A 20,740-nucleotide genomic window follows, 5' to 3' on the forward strand; every position below is an offset into this window, starting at 1 on the left:
AACTGCAATCATTTCTTATTTGAGGTCACACTAGGGCTGCCACAAACGATTATTTTTGTGATTATTTGACTAATCAGATCAAAAATAAAACATACAGCTTATTGCACCAGCATGCATCTGCTGTTATGTAACTATCATTAGCTTACAGCTTAGAGTTTTTAAGGTATGTGCTAACTAAAAATAAAGACCAGATGATAGTTTATTAAACTTTTAATGAAATTTGCAGATTGTAGCAACAAACAGAAAGGCCCCCAAAATGTGTGCCGAGTTCTTCAGTGTGATTTCTCCACGATGAAAGCACACTGTGCTCCACATAGTTATGAAGATCTTGATTAACCACATTAGCTTCACATTAGTAACTTTGTCCTCGACAGCTCGGCCATCTTCAGAACCTGCCCAGGAATTGAACTGCACATGTGCACTGGCTCCAGACGTGGGGTTGTCCTGCATAGTCAGTGGTGTCAGTAGATCATTAAGTAAAATAATATGTAACTAGATTCCTTTGAAAGAGCAACCATGGACGACAAAGCTGGGCGGAGTCTGCTCTAAGACACCAAATGAGCAAATGTTTGCTGACCTGTATCAGTGATCACCTTTTTGTTGGCCTGGTCCCCCAGTCCTCCCACTCCCCCTGGTCCTCGGTGGATGCTGTCACTTCCTCTGACACCGGCTCACCATTTATGTTGTGTCAAAAATCAAACGTGAAGATCTAATTTACTCTAAACTCTCTGACTGTTACTAATATAGTCATAAAATATGCAACAACCACTGGAGATGGAGATGAAGCTTCAACTTGCAGAAAATAGTTTATTAAAATCAGTTTGAATAAACCCAAGGCTCAGAGCAAAAGAGACAAAAGCGCCCCCAAGTGGTCAGACTGTAGACGAACAGAATAAACCCTATCAAAGACAAACACGCTGGAAGCATCTTTTCTAACACTCCAGTATTTATTAGCATTTAGTATAAATTTATTGTGACTTTGAAGACGTTCAGTGTTTCCTTTGGTATAACGGAGGTCTGACTACAGTCCAGTAAACACACTGATTAGGATTATAGATTAAACTGCAGTAATACTTTCACAGTGTGCAGTGATGCACAGGTCCGAGTGGTTTTACACTGAAATTCTCAACAACAGGAAACTATAAGAATTTGTTACTCTAATAATAAACATAGAAGAAGAAAAACATTTTTCATTTAGAGTTGATGAATATAAATGAATTTGAACTTTACAAACCAATCAAAGACAAACTGATCCATGTGAGTTTATAACAATATTCAAAGGCTGCTGCTGGACACAGACAGGTAACATCATTTTGACTTGCTGTCACCTGGATCTGGAGTCATAAACACTGAAGCGCTGAACATTAATACAAGTCTGTTTCTGCCAACTAGTGATAAACCTGCAGACTAATGGCTCAGAAAGCTAAAACGAGCCAATCATTTCTGTGTTTAGTTCCCCTGAAATCCTGCTGCTGTTCTGAACCATAGTTTCTGATCTGAAGGTCAAACAGAGTCATGATGGTTGTTTCTATTTGTCCCTTTTTAGTTTTGTTCCCCTGAAATCAGATGTGATATCAGCAGCTCTGAGTTCATTCATCATTATTGTCCAGTGATGAGATTTCTGCTCCGTTTGGTGACAGTCAGCAGATTTTTCCTGAGTGTGGACGTGAACAGTCGTACCTGACAGCAGCAGGTAGCAAACAGAGATCGTCTTTCCAGCTGGAACTCTTCACTGAGCTGAGCTCATTCAAAATGTTCTGGATTCAAGACAGGAAACAGTCCACATGTGTGTCTTCACTCTGACTCTGGATCAGATCTCACTGACAGACTGTGGACATTATGGAAGCCTAAATGTGACGCCATCTTCCTCCTTCATCTGCAGATTAAAGCCAAACAAAGATTCTCATTAAAAGTCTGCAGGTCTGAGAGAGACTGAATCGTTGTGTCATGTCAAACACAGTAAGAGGAGCTGAAGCACAGATGTGAAGAGCAGATGTTCATCAGATTATGACCTCACTCTGTTTTGTCTTCATATACATTCAGTCTGTGTTTATAATGCAGACTTTCTGCTTTTATAATAACACATTTTGTATTTTCTATGATCACAGACTGGCTGACTGTGGACTCTCAGGGACTCATTGTGAAGTTGTGGCCTCGGCTCTGAAGTCCATCCCCTCCCATCTGACAGAGCTGGACATTAGTAACAACAAGCTGCAGGATTCAGCAGTGAAGCTTCTGTGTGCTGGACTGGAGAGTCCAAACTGTCGACTGGAGACTCTGAGGTGAGTTCACTGACTGCAGCTGTTGTTGTTTTTCTATATTTCAGATCTTTGATATTTGAAACGTTCTTTAGTTCCTAAATGTTCAGGATGTGTCTGAAGACAAATGTGAAGAAGTTTGAGTGCTTTCAGAAATGTTGTGTCTTTCCAAACGACTGAACAACAGTTTTTCCTCTTGGCTCCAAATAGAAGTGACAGACTTGAGCAGCGTTCATTTAAAGGCTGACAGAAGTGCAGTGGTGACGGGGAGATGTTTGTCAGGACAGCTTTTTAGCCTCCACAGGTTCATGTTGTGCTCCATCAGTCAGTGAAGATGAAGTCAGTACTGGTGAGGCTGTAGAGTGTGTGAGGGATGTGAATGAGGCTGTTGGAGATCTGATGATAGCAGATAAAAACAGGCTGCAGAGACTTTGAGCTTGTGTGGAAACAGACAGAGAAAAGAAAGACATGAATGTCAAAGCTAATAAAGGTGAAGTTAGGAGCTGTGATGATGTTCATGTATCAGAAGCTGATCGGGCTGCTACAGAGACGACCCACACAGCTGCTGTGGTGAGGTTTGTGTTAAAGCAGAGGAACACAGGCCCAAACATGACAGCAAAGCAGGTTTCAGGCTCTGTGAGAGGATTTCAAACAGAAGCTGGAGAAGAGAAAGGACTACAGAAAGAAGGCAGCTGAGACCAGTCCAAGTGTTTCCATGGAGCCCAGTCTAACATTCATTTATACACTAACGTACAGAAGTGAACGGGAAAATGAATCCATAGTTTCAAATGTAGAAACAGTTCTCAGTTCATTTACAGAGTTTAATACAGTTCATGAGGAAATGTTCAAAACAGCAGCTGAGAAGAAATCTGCTTCACAAAGTTGGATCCAATTCCAATAGTTTGTGATGCACTTGAACGCAGCGTGAGCAGTTCACTGCCTAACCCCACAGAGACTGTCAGTCTGGACTTTTCTTTATTTCTATTGGCTGTCAGTGAGATTTCAGAGCAATCAGAGACTGTGGGTCTGTGTATGAAGTATAATTCATGTGCAGTTGTTGAAGTTGTAGAATGAGAAATGGCAGTTTGGGGTATTTCCTGCTTTCATTGTCCTGCTTGTGCTGATGAAAATGTTTATTGACGTGTGAATTCATTCTTCAACGCTCGATTCTGCCTGAACAACGAGAAACTTTGCTTATTTTTGTGTAACACAATTCAAAGTAGGGCTGGGTATCGTCACTGATTTGTAGAATCGATTCGATTCAATTCGATTGGAATCTGGGAAATGTTGCCTCAGACAGTCAGAAATATTATAATTCAGATCAGTATATTTACATATTTTTGTATCTATAAAAGGGAAGCTGGCACTTTCGCGACTTTATCAAAGGTGTGAGCATCACAGCAGAGGCCTTTGTGTCAAAGTAGCTGAAGATAAAACACAGAAAAACATGAAGCTGATTTTCCTGGGATTTTATAAAAATATTCTGCAGTAGATCAAAAACACATAAACATTACCTGATGCTGCTGAAGTGAAGCAGAGCAAAGTTACACCGTTTTTATTACAAACACAGCGTTTTGCAGTTTTGCATAATTTTAAAAAGTTTAAATTTGTTCAGTATTGAATGGCAGAAATGAGGCTTTCTTTTCGAAAGTAAGGAAAAGGAAAAAAAACAGCGGCCGACAGCCTGTAAACAACGGTAGACTTGTGCGTAACAAGCAAGCGAATAATGCAGAAAACAGATTTTTAGACGGGAAACTGTTCTTGAAGTACAGAGAGAGAGAGAGAGAGAGAGAGAGCTGTGCATGAAGTGTGATTTTTATCCTGGTGGAAGCAAAACAGCAAAAGTCAGAGTGAGTTCATGACGATGTTTATGTGAAGCGTAGTTTGGATCTTCTTTTGCTGCTGGTTCAGTCAATATTGTTTGGAGAGAGATAAAACTAACAGCTTTAGAATCAGCGTAAAAAGGACGTAATAGAATAGAATAGAATAGAATAGCCTTTATTGTCATTGTACAGAGTACAACGAAATTGGAGTGCCACTCCCTTGGTGCAAGATTCAATAATAAATATAAATGTAAAATATAAAAAGTACAATAAAACAATCGCAAGTATTCAAACAATAGTAAGTAAGATATATGCAGGATAGCAGCATTAATATAATGACAGTATGAATAGCAGCATAATATAATGGCAGTGACGGTATGGTATAGCTAAGCAGGTTCAAACAGGTTAAACACAAAGCTCGGAGCCGCTGAAACATCAGAATCAGCGAGCTGTCGGCTTTCAACCCCGACCGTGTCCGTGTCATCGGGTGAGAAAAGCGACATCTCACTGATTCTGATTCGCGGGTCGCGCTGTGTGTTTAAGTCTTTGTGCAGAATCCGTGTTCCTGCTCTCATTTACTGTCTTAGCTGTTGTTGAAATTTTGTGAGATTTCACCAGAAATTCTGGAATTTCAAGCAAAATAAATTTATATTAAAAAATCGATTCAGGATTTTAATTAATCGATTTTACGTTATCCAAGCCAGAATCGATTTTAATCGATAAATCGATTATAAAAACCCACCCCCTAAAAGCGTCCTATTAGACCCATTAAACACTAACTTAGATGAATACTTAGATTTAAACCTTTATTGTTTCACAAAGGGTTAAAAAGGGAACGTCCACAGTTTAGACTGCAGCAGATTTTATTAAAGCAGTTTGACAGGAGCAAAGCAAAAACACAAAGAATAAGTGTTTCACATATTAATACATATAACATAATAATAAAAGAAAAGCAAAAGAATGATACAAAAGAATGAAAAAGTTGTCCAGAGCAGCAGGATGTCTGAGGTCTGCAGAAACACAAAAACACAGCAGCTAAAAATAGTTGTTGAAAGAAAACGAGGTGGGAGCTGCTGATTCCTGAGCTTTGATACTGGATTAGCTTCAGTAGTTATTCCCATCACTGCTGTAGGAGCTACATTTAGTCACAGCTGATTGTCTCCTTTGACCAATCAGAAGACTACTGTTGTAAAAACAAGCAGACAAAGAACCAATGAGAGTGAAGAACAGGATAAAGAGCTCGTGTGATGGAGGCAAAGCAATAATCAGCAGACTGTAGCAGTTTCTATCTGGATGAAAGTAGAAGGAGCTCAGCGGAGCTCAGTCCCATATCTTTGGTTAGAAACAACATCAGTGATTTCCTGCTGCTCGAGATGATTCCAGCAGCTCTCATTACAGCAGCTGATGAGAGAAACAGCTGATGGCTCACAGCTCGTACACTGTTGGATCTCCAGATGTTCACGTGGCTGAAGTCTGTGAAGAAACTGTGGTCCACGTAGTTCACACGGCCTCAGATTGGACCGAGCTCCCTGGATCACTGCAGCATCCTCAGCTGGTACATGGACGTCTCTGCTCCTCAGTCTTGGAGCCCCTGCAGGTCCGTCCACACCACCAGGGTCTTCTCACTCACCTTTCCTTTGTCCTCGTCCTTCATCGGCCGTGCTGTGTCTTTGTTCCTGCGGTGTTGTTCCCACGATGCAGCGCTGATGTTCCCTCCTTGAATGCACAACAAGTACGGTGCTGGTCTTTCTCGGGTGGAGCAGAGACAGATTGAAGTCTTTCAGGCTTTAGTGCCGACTTCCCTGACAGAAGCTGGACTCCATGGTCTGCACAGGAGGCTTCTACACTGTGTGGAGGTGACTCCTGGACTTGAAGACAGGCTGCAGGTACATGTGTGATGAAGAGGAGCTACAGCAGTGTGATGGAGCTGCAGGTCTGAAGGAAGTCCTGCTGTCCTGTCCCACCCTCATCTTTGCTTCCTCTGTCTTCTCTGGACTTGTCCTCCTGTTTCAGAAACAGCACTGCTTCATGCCGAGGGTGGACGGGAGCGTTGGCTCTGATTCTTTTACCGTCCACCACAAGGAGACACTGATGCTGACCTCCTGATTCATCTGCATGTGTTCTGCTTCACACTGCTCACCTCCACCAAAGACTTCACAAACATCTTCTTTCTTTGAGTCCAGTTTGTCCCACAAACACTTCCAAATCTCCTCCTCTGAGATTCTGCAGCTTCTTGCAGTGTGACTCAGCTGACTTCTGACAGACCACAGACTGGCACAGCATCCACATGTGTCTCCTTTCAAACAGGCTCTTGATGTTTCCTCCCACATCATTCTGGCCTCTCAGTCTCCTTTGTTCTCCAGCTCTGTAGCTCCAGCTGGTGAAGCTTCAGTTTTCCATGTTGGTAACAGTAAACTACAGCCTCTGCTGTCAGCTGGGTAACTAAACAGAGCTGCAGCACGTCTCTGCGGTGGTGCTACATCCAGCCTGCAGACGGCCGTCTACATGTTGTAGTGGTTTACAGTCACCAGGGGGCGCTGTCCCAGCCATGCAGGCAGTGGGCTGCTCTGCTTGTGCTGTTGTTGGTGAAGCTGAAGTGAAAGTGATAGGTTTGTAGTTTGAACCTATCCACTGGAACGTTAAGGACAATCTGCTACGCAGCAAAAAGCAAGACACAAGGCACCAAAGTTCTCTGGTTTACTCATGCATGAGGGAGACCTGGCTGGAGCCAAGCGTCGTTCCACCACTTGACCACCATCAGACTCTCAGCCAGGCTCCCCATAGCACTCCTTTTATTGTGGTTACATGAATATGCATAGGGTCATTAACATATAGCATCTCACATAGGTATACATGTGAACAAAGAATACTGTGTGTGTGTGTGTGTGTGTGTGTGTGTGTGTGTGTGTGTGTGTGTGTGTGTGTGTGTGTGTGTGTGGTACTGCTGATCAAAGGGTCATATAACATCCTTGGTCAGGAAGAGGGTAGACCCCCCTTCACCCTAGATGGTTCACCCTAGATAACATGGTGAGGAAGTCCAGCAGTTCATCTAAACAAAAAGCACTTAGACTAGAACAGACGTAGCTACGTTAATCCTGCCATAAAACAATAAGAGAAGGTACGACCTCTCTCGTGCTCCCAGGATGTGGGTGTGCATTCCAGTGTGGAATACACACCAAGCCCCTGCAGCCTGCTAAAGATCACACATCCTATCACTACACAATTGATTATACACCTCTAAGAATATATGGTTAAATATTTCCTAATACAAATGACAATAATAAAATCTAAACCCATCAGAAAGCGAGAGTTAAAACACTGAACAGTGTCCACTGAGCTTCTCATGCTCTTCTCATGCTCAAAGAAGTTTAACAGGAAGGACGACTCGTCCATCAGGCGTCCAGCTGTCCGTGACCGTGTCCACAGCAGAGTGTGACCGAGGCTTCATGCTAACACGCACACATGAAGCTAATACCACCACGAGCAGTTGCTCAGTGGATTTGGAGGACAAATGTCTGCAGCTTCTCACAGGCAGTATGCAGAATGTGGATCTCCACAAAGACTGTGGAGAGCTCGTCCCACACTCTAAATCCAAACTTGTCTGCACAAAACTTCTCACACGTTCCCGTCACAAGTGTCTTCTAAGTGAAGCTACCAGGTTCAGGTCCAGCTTGTTTATCTGGAGCTGCAGTAGATGATCCATCCTCACAAAGCAACACAGCAGATATGCAAACACACAACACAACCAAAGGATTCTCTATGCATGTCTGTGGCTGATGCTGCTGGAACGAAGCTGTTTGAAACCTTGTTGTTCTGCACTTTGGGACCAGAAGAGGAAACTGAAGCTCTGTGCAGAGGGTCCAATGGAAGCAGCCAAGCGCTGTAAGTGTCTGCTGTACAGGGATGCTGGTTCAGCTGTGGCTCAGTTTCACAGTGTGACTCAATAAAAGCAGCAGGAAATCAAAGCTTGATGCTTTCATCAGTGTGGAAATAAGAAAGTTTCCTGTGACAGACGCTGGAGCTCTTTCACTCTCAGCTTCACAGTTTCAGCTTCAAACTTCTTCCAACATGTTTCTAACACGGCCACATTCCACCTTAATGGAGCTGATATCTTGTGCATCAGCACATTTTCTAAAGGCAGCGATCACATCTTTAGTTTTGGATGTTTAACTGCAGATTGTTTATGTGTTTATAGCACATTAATTACAGCAGCAGCATTGACCACAGTGCTGTACAAGAATCCAAAATAACGATTAAAATAACTCCTAATATTAATATCACACATCAAATATCAAATAACTCTCATGCTGTATTAAAAGCCAGTGAATACAAATGTGTTTTAAGAGCAGATTTACAGAGACTGACAGCAGGAGCTGGGGCTGTTCGATAGAACGATGTATATATGATGACCATATGAAAACGTCTATCGTTTCATATCACGCTCTTTGTTTCCTGCTTATGTGTTTGTGTTTTCCAGATAAAGCTTTCAAAATAAATCTGAAGATCCTGTTGAGAGTTTTCAAAATAAACACAATACAGTACTGCGGTCGCTCGTTTATCGAGTTACGTTCTAAAAATAAGTCTCAGAATGAAGTAGCAGCTTTATGTTTTACAAGTATTATAGAAGTTTTAAGGCAGTTAAACCCTCACTGCACACTTTCTACACTTTTCTCAGACAGGCATGAACATTTTCACACTTTTCTCTCTTGTTTAAACAAAGTTCAAACCTTCATAGAAAAATAAGTTCATTATTAAAGAATGAAAGCAAAGTGTTTCTGAAACGTGTCAAATCAGCCTTTGCTGGCATTAAATGAGCTTCTGTGTGAGGAGCACTCGTCCATGGCCTGGGCTCCTCGCTGTCAGGTAAAGTTTCATAAAGCTTTTGAGTTTTTCTGCAGATAATGTTGGTGTCCAGCACGATGTTCTTTTTCCTGCGGTCACTGAGCCACAAAGCCAAAGCTGACTCCATCCTTACGATGTTCTTGTTGTGGACAGTTACAACCTTTTTGCCTCCTTGTTGAAACTATGATGGTCAGCATCTTCCTCTGCCTTTGGCTGCTACCACAGGTGCAAAACGTCTCGTCATCATTGTTGTTTGTTGGGACAAAACGTACAAACATACAGTGCAGCACTGCAGAGTCACACTGCTGTAAATTTGAACACATTCTGTACTGTACAGGAGACACGGCACGAGATTGGCTGACAATGGTCTACAGCCAATCAGGACGCAGAACACAATGCGCTGTAAAAAACAAAAACATGCAAAATTGCACAAAAAAGATCAGCGAAACAGCGAGGCCGCCAAAGGTGAACTGTGTTACAGCGAGGGACCAGCGTATATGTGGTTGTTGGGACGATAAATGTCTTTGAGCTTGTGTCAGAAGACGAGCTGCAGCTTTCTGGACCAGCTGCAGTCTTGCCAGGCAGGTCCCACTAACTCCAACATATAAGGAGTTACAATAATCCAGCTGGGACGTCATGAAAACGTGGATCGCCCGTTCAAGGTTTTTAAAAGATAGAAATGATCTCACCTTAGATAAAAGCCTCAGTTTGAAGAAAGACCGCTGTACAACTGAGCTCAGCTGTTTTTCAAATTGCCGTCAAATATAAGCCCCAAATGTAATAATGCGATTTAATAAAAGAGCTGAACCAGTCTAATAGAGCGCCCTTGATGCCGCCATGCTCCAATGGTGAGGTCAAGATGCTGTGGTCAACAGTGTCAAAGGCAGCGGTCAGATCCAAAAGCACAGCGGAGTCTCCTGATCAGTGGCTGATAAAAGATCATTAAGAACTTTTCAAAGTGCAGTTTCAGTGCTGTGAAGAGCTTAAAAACCAGACTGAAACCTTTACAACAGATTGCAGCTGAACAAATATAATCTTTTACAAAATCTTCGGCAGGAAGGGAAGCTTTGAAATAGGCCTGAAATTTGAGCGGACAGAGGATCCAGATCAGGTTTTTAGTACAGGCTGTACAACAGCATGTTTAAAACAGGCTGTACAACACCTGAACTAAGACTGCTGTTAAAAATCGCTAAGATGTCGGAACCAACAACCTTTAAAATCTTTTTAAACACGTGTTGGAACAACATCATTTGGACAAGATGATGTCTTTACAGCATCACATCGTTCCTCCACCTGATCAAACCACACAGGCTCAAACTGATCAAAAACAGCTGAGCAGGTGAATATTTTAGCCACGGTGCGATCTCGGGCGAGAGTATCGATGATGGCCAAAGGGCAGCGTCCAGCTCTACGGCCGCTGAAGAGCAGACTCAACAGACGCGCGTGATGTGGATCCTACTGCTCTAAAATTGGAGCTTCTTCAATCCATTAAAGAGGACATTAGTACGCTGTTAAAAGAAGAACTCAGAAATGCATTGAAAGAAGATTTTGACAATATAAGGGCTGACGTGCAAGGACTGAGAAATGAGATCGCTAACAGCATGGCGGCGACGTGCGGCGAAGTTGATGGAGTAAAGGTTACAGTGAAAGAAGCTGAGGATGGGCTGTCAATGTGGAGCGATGAGGTGACCACCCTGCAGTCTACAGTAGAGAGTATGAAGGAGGAGCTGTCTGACCTGAAGGATAAATGTGATGAAGGCAGGAAGCGGAGAGCTAACATCCACATCATAGGGATCCCAGAGGGCCTGGACTCGAGCTCCTCCACGGCCGTATCCGTGCTACTACGTGAAGTGCTGGGTATGGATAAAGACGTTATTGTCGACCGCTCACACAGGAGCCCTATCCTGAGAAAGCCAGCTGGTAACCCGCACGCCGTCATTGCCGAGCGTCACTACTACCAGGATTGTGTGGCTACGCCGTGCCAGGGCCCAAGCCCCGCTTGAGTTTAACGGACAACCTATTGCAATATTACGACTGGGCGATATGACCCAAAGTTCATATCTCGATATTCTTTAGCTGGATGGCGATATACGATATATATCTCGATATTTTTAAAGCCAGAGTTCGAACAAAAAGAGAGTTCTTAGTCAAAGCTGTGTCCCAAATCTCACACAGGCACATTTATTAACATACAGCGTAGATGTACATGAAACAATTACTCAGAAATAAATGATCAGCATTTATTAAATAATAATGCTCCATAAATAAAAGAAAACAATGTTGTTTTTGTGCATAACAAAAAGCTCACAATCGTGCAGTCAAAATGTAAACAGACGCTGAGCATAATAACAAGCAGCTGCTCTGTTCCCAGGTTCTACTGCGTGACTGACAGCCTGGAGTTTGAAACCCTCTTTGTAACCGTGTCTCTTACAGGTGCCATTTATGGTCCTTATACACACTCAATACAGTAATATTACGTTGAAGCAGAGTACGTATCACTCCGCGAGGCTCCTCGTAGCTGTAATGCTCCAACAATCCATCAAGCGGTGCGGCCTCGTAGCTGAGCAAAGTCGTACCAAAACATCTTTTGAAAGGTTTCTGAGCGCCGTGTAGCACATAAAATCGGTTCGAGGTCAGTAAGCACAACCAGAATTCATCCATAAGCCGCACTGTCGATTTATGAGAAAATTACAGGATTTTAAGTGCAGAAAATATAGTTTATGGTTTTCCTTTGATCTTAGCAAATATCTACGCCTCTAATTGGGACGATCACAGATTTTTCACTAATGTCTTTGCGCGGCTCCCCAATATGTCATCACACAATATCATCTTTGAGGGAGACCTAAACTGCTCATTATCTGCTATGGACCACAGTTCACACAAAAGTACACTTAGTCCAAACTCAGCATGCGTCATTCAGAGCTTTCTTGATAATTATGGGCTGGCTGATGTATGGAGATTTCATAATCCTGCTTCACGTCAATACTCTTTTTTTTCTAATGTCCATAAAACATATATTTGTATAGAAAAACGTCTCCCTTTAGTTACAGAATGTGATTCTAAGACTCTGGTGATTTCTCCTCTTGTTTTTTCAATGTGTATTCCTGATGCCTGCTCCAACTATCAGCCATGGAGATTCAACTCAGTGTTGTTAGCAGATGAAGAGTTTGTCAGTTACAAAAGGTCTCAAAGAGATTTTTTTTCTATCAATCAGACCCCAGAGATGTCATCATCAGTCATTTGGGAATCTCTAAAAGCATCTGAGAGGCCAAATAATTTCATTTTGTGCCAAACAAAGTGCAACACTGAAAGAACATCATCCATAAATATTGAGTAAGAACTGGACTCTCATACAGCGAGACTCAAATGCCTTTAAACATCAGCTTATCCTGCTGATCCAAGTCCAACACTGACTTTGTAAAAACATGTTTGTCAATCATTTTGTTTGGTTTCTGAGGAAAATGATTCAATAACTTGCTGCCAATACACAACATTTCATCATATTTCCTCATAACCCTCTTTTGTCTGACCATTTGATCCCATTTGAATTTGCAATAAAGGATCCACAGAGTTTGGTGACAATAATGACAGTAGATGTTTGTGTGAAAGTGCTGGAAGCAAATGAGTGTGTGATGTTCTTTCAGTGTTGCACTTTGTAGACGCTCCCTGAGCACTGGTCTCACAGCCAGCTGCACATAGAGACCAGTGTTGTTAGTCCAGGTCAGAAGATGACTTGTTGGAATGAAAATGAGCTTGTAGTTTGTCTGCTTTAATAATGTGACTGGAAAAAGGTGTTGGACTTCAAATATGTCCATTTCTTCCACACTTCACCTTTAAAAGTGAAGCCATGTGGTTCCTGGAAGGAAAAACACGACTTTTTCAAGTCTTTGTCCTGTTTTTATGAGAAATGTACGACTTTAATGTGAAACATTCAGAGTTTTTTCTCTTGTTGTGTTTGTTTGAAGCTGCTTCCTGTTGGCTTCAGCTGTTTGGAGTTTCCATTTTCTAAACTTCTACATTCTGAACCTTCTTCAGCTCTGAACAGATGATGAAACACTGAATGATTTCAAGCACTTTGTCTAATAAACTTACATCTTTCATTCTTTATACAGATTGATGAACTGTGGTTTGTCAAAGATCAGCTGTGATTATCTGGCAGCAGCACTGAAGTCCAACCCCTCCCATCTGAGACAGCTGGACCTGTACTACAACAACCTGAAGGATCCAGATGTGAAGCAGCTGTCTGATCTTCAGCAGAGTCCAGACTACAGACTGGAGACTCTGTGGTCAGTAGAGTGATGCAGTGAGTGGGTGGTGCTGTCAGCAGTATTGTACTAAACACAGTCAGTATGAAACAAAGATCCAGTGTTTCCTGTAAAGCTGCAGCTTCTCAGTGAAGCTGTGAGAGGAGAACGGTGACAGGCTTCAGGATTGGACACAAACACTTCCTGTTTCTCACCCTTATGGTCACCATAGTAACGGCTGACACGCTCTGATCAAACACTGTCAACAGCCAATCAGCTCTCTGAACAAAGCAGCACGCAGACCAATGACTGCATTGATTTCCAAGTTTAAAGCAGTGAAGAACACAGTCTGTAGGTGAGGAAGAATTTAGTGAGAGCAGATGTTTGGATGGAATTCCTCCAGTTAACAGCTGGAACCGTCCATCTGGATTGTTGGGCTTGTTGTTGGGGTTCCTACAGAGCTCAGAGTGGACACACCAAGGTTCTTCTAATGAATGAAAGTCCAAACTCAAACTAGGAGGGAAAAACATTTTCAGCAACTTCAATAAAAATCCAAAGATTAGAAAAAGTGAAGCAACAATGAGTCCTAGTACAGTCCCAGCACTGACGTCCCTGCTGCTCTTTATACTGGATGTGCTGCATCACTGACTGACAGCTGATGAAGAGTCTCTGGAAACACTCGTTTATCTCCTCTGCTCTTCCTCCTTCTCTCTGCAGGTGGAGGCCATGATGGTAAACAGGACGGTGTGTGTGCTGAGAGAGGAGCAGCTGTGTCCTGATGATCCAGAGAGGTTGAAGCAGCAGCAGCTTGTGTGTAGAGACGCTCTGACTGGGCCATGTTACTGGGAGGTGGAGAGGAGAGCTTCATCCAGCAGTGACTGACAGAGGAATGAAGTGCAGATGACTGTCAGTGCTGCAGAGTGAACTGCTCTGAGAACAGCTCCACTGTCAGACACAATGTAGAGTCCAGCATCAGCCCTGTGTGTCCCTCTGGATCTGACAGAGGATCATCAGTGTATCTGGACTGCTCTGCTGCTGCTCTGTCCTTCTACAGTCTCTGCACAGTCTCTGTCTCACTCTGGAAAGATTTTACAACTTGTTGTAATTACAGAACGTTAATATAATATTCAAACATGTGATCTTCTCTTTATTTCTGAATCTTTACCAAATAAAGAAAAACCAAACTAACAAACAGAAGCTGTCGTGTCCTTTTTCACCACATCTGTGAATCTTTTCTGTGTTTTTCCTCTTTTCCTCCTTCCTGCAGCTCCATCTTCATCATTCTGTGTCCAGTATATGTGAACACGTCCAAAGCATCTGAGCCTCATGTTACCCGTTTGTGTGAGTTACGCCTGTCGTTGTGTTGTGGTGTATAAATAAGGGGCAGGAGACAGCGCTGGATCTCCGAGTTCTTTACTCTCAATTTCTGCAACATCTGCAATATCTAGAAATGCAAACCTGTGAGCTGTGTGTGTTGTGCGTCTGCTCGGCCACCTCTCCTCCGGCCGTGCTGGAAGCAGCTGTGCGTTTGACAGTTTTATCGACTCGACAATAATCGAACAAATGAAATGTTCAAAAATATCAACTTAAGCACTTCAAAGTCAACAAAAAGCTTAAAACAATGAAATAATATTTCACTGAAAAAACAACAGCTCATAAGAACGATACACAAAATAATACAGAAACAAACAAATAAAAGTTATTAACCAGGATCCATGTTTTTGTCACAAACACTGAATCAGCTGATTCACTCTTTATGTTTCTGAGTTTGTTTTGTGATTATAGTTCTGGTTTCTGTTTCTGTGTCTTCACTGTGTCCCACGTCTCCTTACTTTGGACTCTGTGTTATATTTCCTGTTTTACTTTGACAGTCCTGTGTTACTGTTTCCTGTCTCGTGTGTGTAATTGGTCCCAGCTGTGTTTCCCTCCTCTCCCGTTCCCTGATTACTAAACTGCGTCCACGCCGCCGGCGCTCCTCTCCACAGCTGGATTCCAGGATTTCAGAGCATCCAGCTGTGGTGAGTGATGGAGACACTTTCTCTGCTCCCTCAGTAATCAGGACAGTTTATTGAACATCAGAGGACATAAAGGACTGTTTTTCACCTGCCCGTTCTGAACCTGGACATTAAAGACTGCTGGCTTCAAGGACATTAATCCCAGTGTCAGCCAGCCAATAACAGCCTGTGTTTTTCAGCTCTTTAGGAGTCAGAAATGAGAAAGACACAGACTGCTAACCGCTCCCTGCAGGAAATAAGCTCCGCCTCTTCCTTTCCTGTATATGAGTGATTCTGACATGAGACACAATGAGTTTCCTGTTTATTGTGACTTAAAGCGAGCAGCAAAGACACTAAACTGTGTGTTTCCAGCTGAAGCTGCTTTTTGTGTTGCTCCCACAATCCTGTCTAAAACAGTCAGTGAGGAAAACTCAGTTTATGCTTCCAAGCTCATTGTGAGAGGGCACATTGTGTTCCTGCAAGTGCTGATTTTGTCTGCATCCCTGAGTTTAGTGAGCTGCCTCCAAGGACTTGTGAAGCCCAGTGTGTTAAGGCTGCATCTCCCAGATGTTTCCACCTTTCCAGCACAGACGATAAATGTTCCCACAAAGGCTCAAAGACTGTTTGATTTTCTGAGTGTTGGCCTCAAGAGATTGCTCAGTGAGCACCTGAGTGTTTCTGGGACATCAGACACTAACTGGAACTTCAAGTCTGGTTCTGAAGCTGCACATGCAAAGACTGTTTCTGGTTGTAGAGACCTGGCTGTTCCAGGGATTGTAACCTCCCCAGAGGCTGAGCTGCTGACCTCAGCTGACTCTGGAGCCTTGAAGGTAACTAAGTTTGCACCGCTCGGGTGAGCCATCTCAGCTGCAACAGCCTCCACAGAGAGCTCACGCAAGCTTACCCAGCCTGCTGAGGATTTTATGCTGCTGCAGCCCAAAAGGCATCCTGAGCTGGCTGACAGCCACCCACAGCTTCAGCTGCCTCAGCCAGGGGTCTCCACACCTGCTGGCCCTGCATCTGCTCTGACTGGGGGCTCCGGAGAGCCGCGCCAGCCATCCATCTCTGCTGGGGCTCCTGTTTGAGAATGTAGGAGTGTAAACTTCAAATATCTGCTCGGTTTGTCAAGATATCACATATTTGCAAAAGTGCTCTGACGTTTTTGGAGACGTCTCTTACCCACCATCTGGATAGCTAACCGGGAGGTCGAGGGTCATTAGAGCCGGCGAGAACAGCGGACTCCCGGCACATCGTTTTTGGACCCCCACGGCCTTTGGCTGTTCAGGTTTAAACATGATATATAAGTCACTTAGATCACGTAAAAATGTTATCGTTTGGCTTTTTTCAGTGTTGTTTGTTTGGTTTGGCTGAAGTTACAGTTTTCACACAGCTGAATAAACGTCAAACAGAAAAGTGATTAAACAGAAGTGTGAGACGGTCGAGAGTTTACTCCAGTGTCCTGTTAGATTTTAGACAGCAAGGAGCAGACGGCTGAGTTTATTAAACTCCACCGAGACAGCGGTGACGCGGATCTGAAGGCCAGACCGTCACAGCCGCTCACTTCCCGCCTACCCGACCTTTGGAGGACCCGGCCCACGTAGACCTTGAAGGCCGGGTCCTCAGGAGGATGCAGCCTGTGAGTTTGGACACGCCATGACACATGATGTTCTACAGCTGATGTGTTTAAATGAGCTCTACAGGTGATCAGACTTATTAACGTTACCAGCATAATAAACTGTCCTGTCACTGAAGGTGTCTGCCCAACAAGGACGTGGTGCTGAATGCATCCAGACCCCTGCTGACTGTCTTTGCAGCTTCGGTCAAAGGTACAGTGTCCACTGTGACCCTGAGAGCAGGACACAGCCAGAGGTGAGTCAGCAGTTACAAACTAAATGCTGCTGACATGAATCAAACTGCTGGATAACCCACTGCTCATGAAAATGGCACCTTTCTGTTGCTTTTTGAGATTACTGAGAATATTTGAATTGTGACTCAGATGGCAGATCCAGGCTCTCAGCCTCCAGCTGAAACTTCCAGTCCTCCCCCAGCCAGAAGCTCTGATGCTGGGCTGAGAGACTTTGATCCTTCCCTGGATCCAGAAATCCAGGAGGGAGAAGGAGAACAGGACCTCCTTCCTGATCTGGAGAGGCCTGAGGGAAAGAAAGATGGAGCAGACAGAGCTTTGAACAAATCCAAACCTCCTGAGCTTCACCTCCACAAAGGTGCAGACACTGATGCACAGATTCACATGTGACACCTGCAGCGTCCAGCTTGTGCCGCTGACATTATCTCCACTCTGATACAAGCCTCATTCACTCGCTCACACACGTTCATACAATCACCTTTTCCTCACAGTCACACACATGAATGTAATGAGGGGAACTCGGGCTTCACTGTCATTCCTCAGGATCCTTTGATATGCAGACTGGAGGCTCTGTGGATGAAACACCGACTGTCTGAAGCACTCTGAAGTGTTCATGATGGACTTCATCCTGATTAACACTACAATACTTGTTAGAGGCCTTTTATATGTAATAATATTCTTTTCCATTAAAGCTCTGAACATTCTCACTCTTTCTTGACCAGGTGTGACAGGTGAAGGACACCGGCGAATAGGAGGACAGAAGCTGAGAGCCATTAGTCACATGACTTCAGCTGCTGCTGCCTCACCAACCACTGGCCCCTCGGTGAGTCTAGAGTTACAGCAGTGACCACAGGAAGTGCACACGTGTGATCTAAAGCTACATGTGGGCCTGTGACCATCAGTCTTCTCACTGTGGTAGACGGGTTTGTGAGTCCCTGTGATGCTGGGAGTGTCCAGGACAGTCGCTCCTGATCGGGTCTCTCATGGAAAGCTGGTCCCAGGAATTCCTGGAAAATTCCTCCACAAAAGAGAACTGGGAACATAAGTGCAGAGTGACAGAGGTGCTCAGCAACCCTGCTGTTATATGGGAATAGAACCAGAATAGTCGGCAACCACTTGAGTTAAGTTAGCCAAAGAGATGCGACTCAGACTGACTTCATCATGTTGGCAACGTGTCTGCATTGATAAACTCCAGTTATTGACAAATCAGAGAATAATTCCAGTCGTTCAGAGACAGATTGTGATTGTTTGGAGGATGTAATCGTTTCCCTTCAGGGAGCGTGTTGGACGCTCAGTGTCCGGGTGATTAGCTGATGCAACTACTTAGAATCAGTTTGTGAATATGAAGAAAATCAGTGCAGTCACTGGACAAACTCTGATTCTTCCTAGTTTCACTCTTGTTTCAGTCCAGTGTGACTGAGGTGGTAAAAAATGATCTGACTTTTAGCCACACAGCTGTCTGCTAGAGAAAAAGCCTTTGTGCACAACTTTCTTAAAGGCAAACGGCACCATGTTCACTGCAGCTGCAGCAAACGCAGCAAAGAGTGAAAGTTGGACTGAGAATGTTGTGACTGTTTCATGAGAAAGAGCAGGAAAACAAGCATCACACACCCAGACACAGTGCTGGGATTAGAATTAGACTTTAGAGCCAAATGTAGGACAAAAGCTTTAATATGAAAGAGGAAAACCCAACAACAGCCAGAGCATGAAGCTCAAATCTATACCAATCACCAAGAAAGCTGACAGGCCTGTGACACGTCAGAGACGCCGTTCAAATCATAAAGAAGTTGGTTTATTGACAAAATGTAAAAAACCAAAAGAATCAAGTCAACCTTCAGTTTCGAGCGAGTAGACCAATCAGGCACAGCAGCAGCTCTAGAATAAGCAACAATTTGATGTATTACAAACAACCTTTCATATACACACATACATATGGCTCATATGCTGTTTAAAAAGGGCTCAAAGACCCAACAGATTACACAAAGTACAAAAACACTTTCATTCAGACAACAGTCAGCTGTGCACGAGACAGAGAGCCGACTACAGTTAGTAACATGGACTCACTTTGTTTCAGACACGACACAAAGTGACACAAAGCCACAAAGAGCAGAAACATCAAAAAGGAGGCAGAGCAGCAGCAACTCTCCATGAGCTGTGAGGCTAACAGCCACCCACACTTCCTGTGATGCATAATGACAACAACATTAACCTGAAGGATGATAACAACAGAAAGAAGTCTAAGCTAACGTTACACAGCGCTCACACAGCGCTGACTGTACAGGCCTCACACAGCTACGACCTGCATCCACAACACCTGATTCTACTGAACACAAACAAGTTAATGATATATGAGCGATCCAGGGAAGGCTTCCAGGAAGGTGAGGATCCAAAGACAGCTCTACAACAGCATCAGTCAGCAACAATGTTACTAATCACTGACTCTTTCATCCTTTTATACTCAATCAAAAAGTGCTGTGTTCACATTTGTTTCTGCTGAAATCCAGAGACTGAAAATGCGTCTTTTTAAAGTTTGAATAAACTGACTGAACTTGTCACGAGTCCAACCGTGAGGAACACTTCCCCCCATGACACATCACAGGAGAACGTCTCAGTGGAGGGGGGACAGTAGCTCAGTTTAGGCAGTCACACTCAGAATCGATGCCTCCAGTCAGGGTCAAACGTGGTCCTCAGAAACCTGCAGATGTTTGGGCCAAGCTCTCACTGGTCTCTGCGTCTGTAGACTGAGCTGATGTTTCTCCAGGTGTCTGGTAAAAGGACGATGCTGCTGTCCAATGAGGCGAGGAGAGAAGTAGCCAAACAGGCGAGAGCCGTGAAGGAGGAACGGCGGGCAGCTCTGGATGCCCAACATAAATACCTGATGAGCAGGCTGGCCGACGCCGGCAGCCTGGAGGAGGCGGCGGTGGAAGACGCCATCGTCTCTGATGACAGAGTAAGTTCAGAGACGTGATCCTTCCTCAGAGTTGAACCTTTGAGTCATTAATGTCTGATTCTTCCAGTTCAGTCTGATCCATGAATTCTTTGCTGCAAACGGATCCAAGAAGCTGATTTTCTTCTATCAGGATGTCAAACAGGTAACTTTGATCACATTTCAATGACTGACACATGAAGGTCTAACCGCTCTTCATAATCTGCTGTCCTGTTTGTTGCAGCGTACTTTGTATTCATATCTTTTAATATCTGCCTTTCTCCCAGAGTCTGTCCTCCCGTCAGTCTTCCTTTGTGGACGCATCAAACTCAGCTGTGGCTCAGAGGAAACTCTTCCTCACTACGGGGAACTCTGAGGTTGGCTTCAGCTTTTTATGTTTAGTTCATGTGAGAATCACAGAAAAATGCTGATATGAGTGGAAGGTTCTGCTGGGAAATTGGCAAAGAGCAGATTATTGAACAGCGAGGCAGACGGTTCATTTCAGTGATGCCAGTTTATTAGAAACGAGGACTGTGGGGCTGCTGGAAGTCAGGACGGCCGTTCTCTGGATAAACCTGACAGCTGAGGTGGAGAGCAGGATTTATCCACAGACGGCTTCTTCCAAGCAAATGTCCTGAACACACCTGAGCTGAGGGTTACACAGTGTGTCCTGTGTGATCTCTGCTTTATGGTGGTTGAATCTCACAAATGTGACCATCAGACCTGACGACTTATTTGTGATGTTTTAATTAAAAATATCCTGGGTGAGGTGTTTGGGGCCTGTCCCAT

General features: G+C 43.9%; 3 protein-coding genes across 7 annotated transcripts in view; all 3 read left to right on the forward strand.

Moving 5' to 3' along the window:
- Nucleotides 1-14,359, forward strand: part of LOC113017485 (NACHT, LRR and PYD domains-containing protein 12-like) — a 255,890-nt gene extending 241,531 nt beyond the window's left edge. Inside the window, exons 6-7 of the mRNA XM_080296787.1 lie at nucleotides 13,036-13,209; nucleotides 13,885-14,359. Of these exons, the coding sequence (XP_080152913.1) occupies nucleotides 13,036-13,209; nucleotides 13,885-13,897 (187 nt within the window). The 3' untranslated portion in view covers nucleotides 13,898-14,359. The remainder of the gene's footprint in view (nucleotides 1-13,035; nucleotides 13,210-13,884) is intronic.
- Nucleotides 1-20,740, forward strand: part of LOC113017716 (NACHT, LRR and PYD domains-containing protein 12-like) — a 1,242,929-nt gene that overhangs the window by 772,451 nt on the left and 449,738 nt on the right. The window lies entirely within an intron of this gene.
- The window catches only part of LOC145419390 (protein NLRC3-like), a 250,300-nt gene that overhangs the window by 3,798 nt on the left and 225,762 nt on the right, over nucleotides 1-20,740 (forward strand). For 3 of the 5 annotated variants that reach the window (XM_080296791.1, XM_080296792.1, XM_080296793.1), the window contains exon 3: nucleotides 2,109-2,282. In XM_080296791.1, the coding sequence (XP_080152917.1) occupies nucleotides 2,109-2,282 (174 nt within the window). Of the gene's footprint in view, nucleotides 1-374; nucleotides 630-1,640; nucleotides 1,960-2,108; nucleotides 2,283-20,740 lie in introns of those variants that run through there. The other 2 variants (XR_013904906.1, XM_080296794.1) reach the window with 2 other exon arrangements.

Source organism: Astatotilapia calliptera, chromosome 23 (genome assembly GCF_964374335.1).
Source record: "Astatotilapia calliptera chromosome 23, fAstCal68.1, whole genome shotgun sequence".
NCBI lineage: Eukaryota > Metazoa > Chordata > Actinopteri > Cichliformes > Cichlidae > Astatotilapia > Astatotilapia calliptera.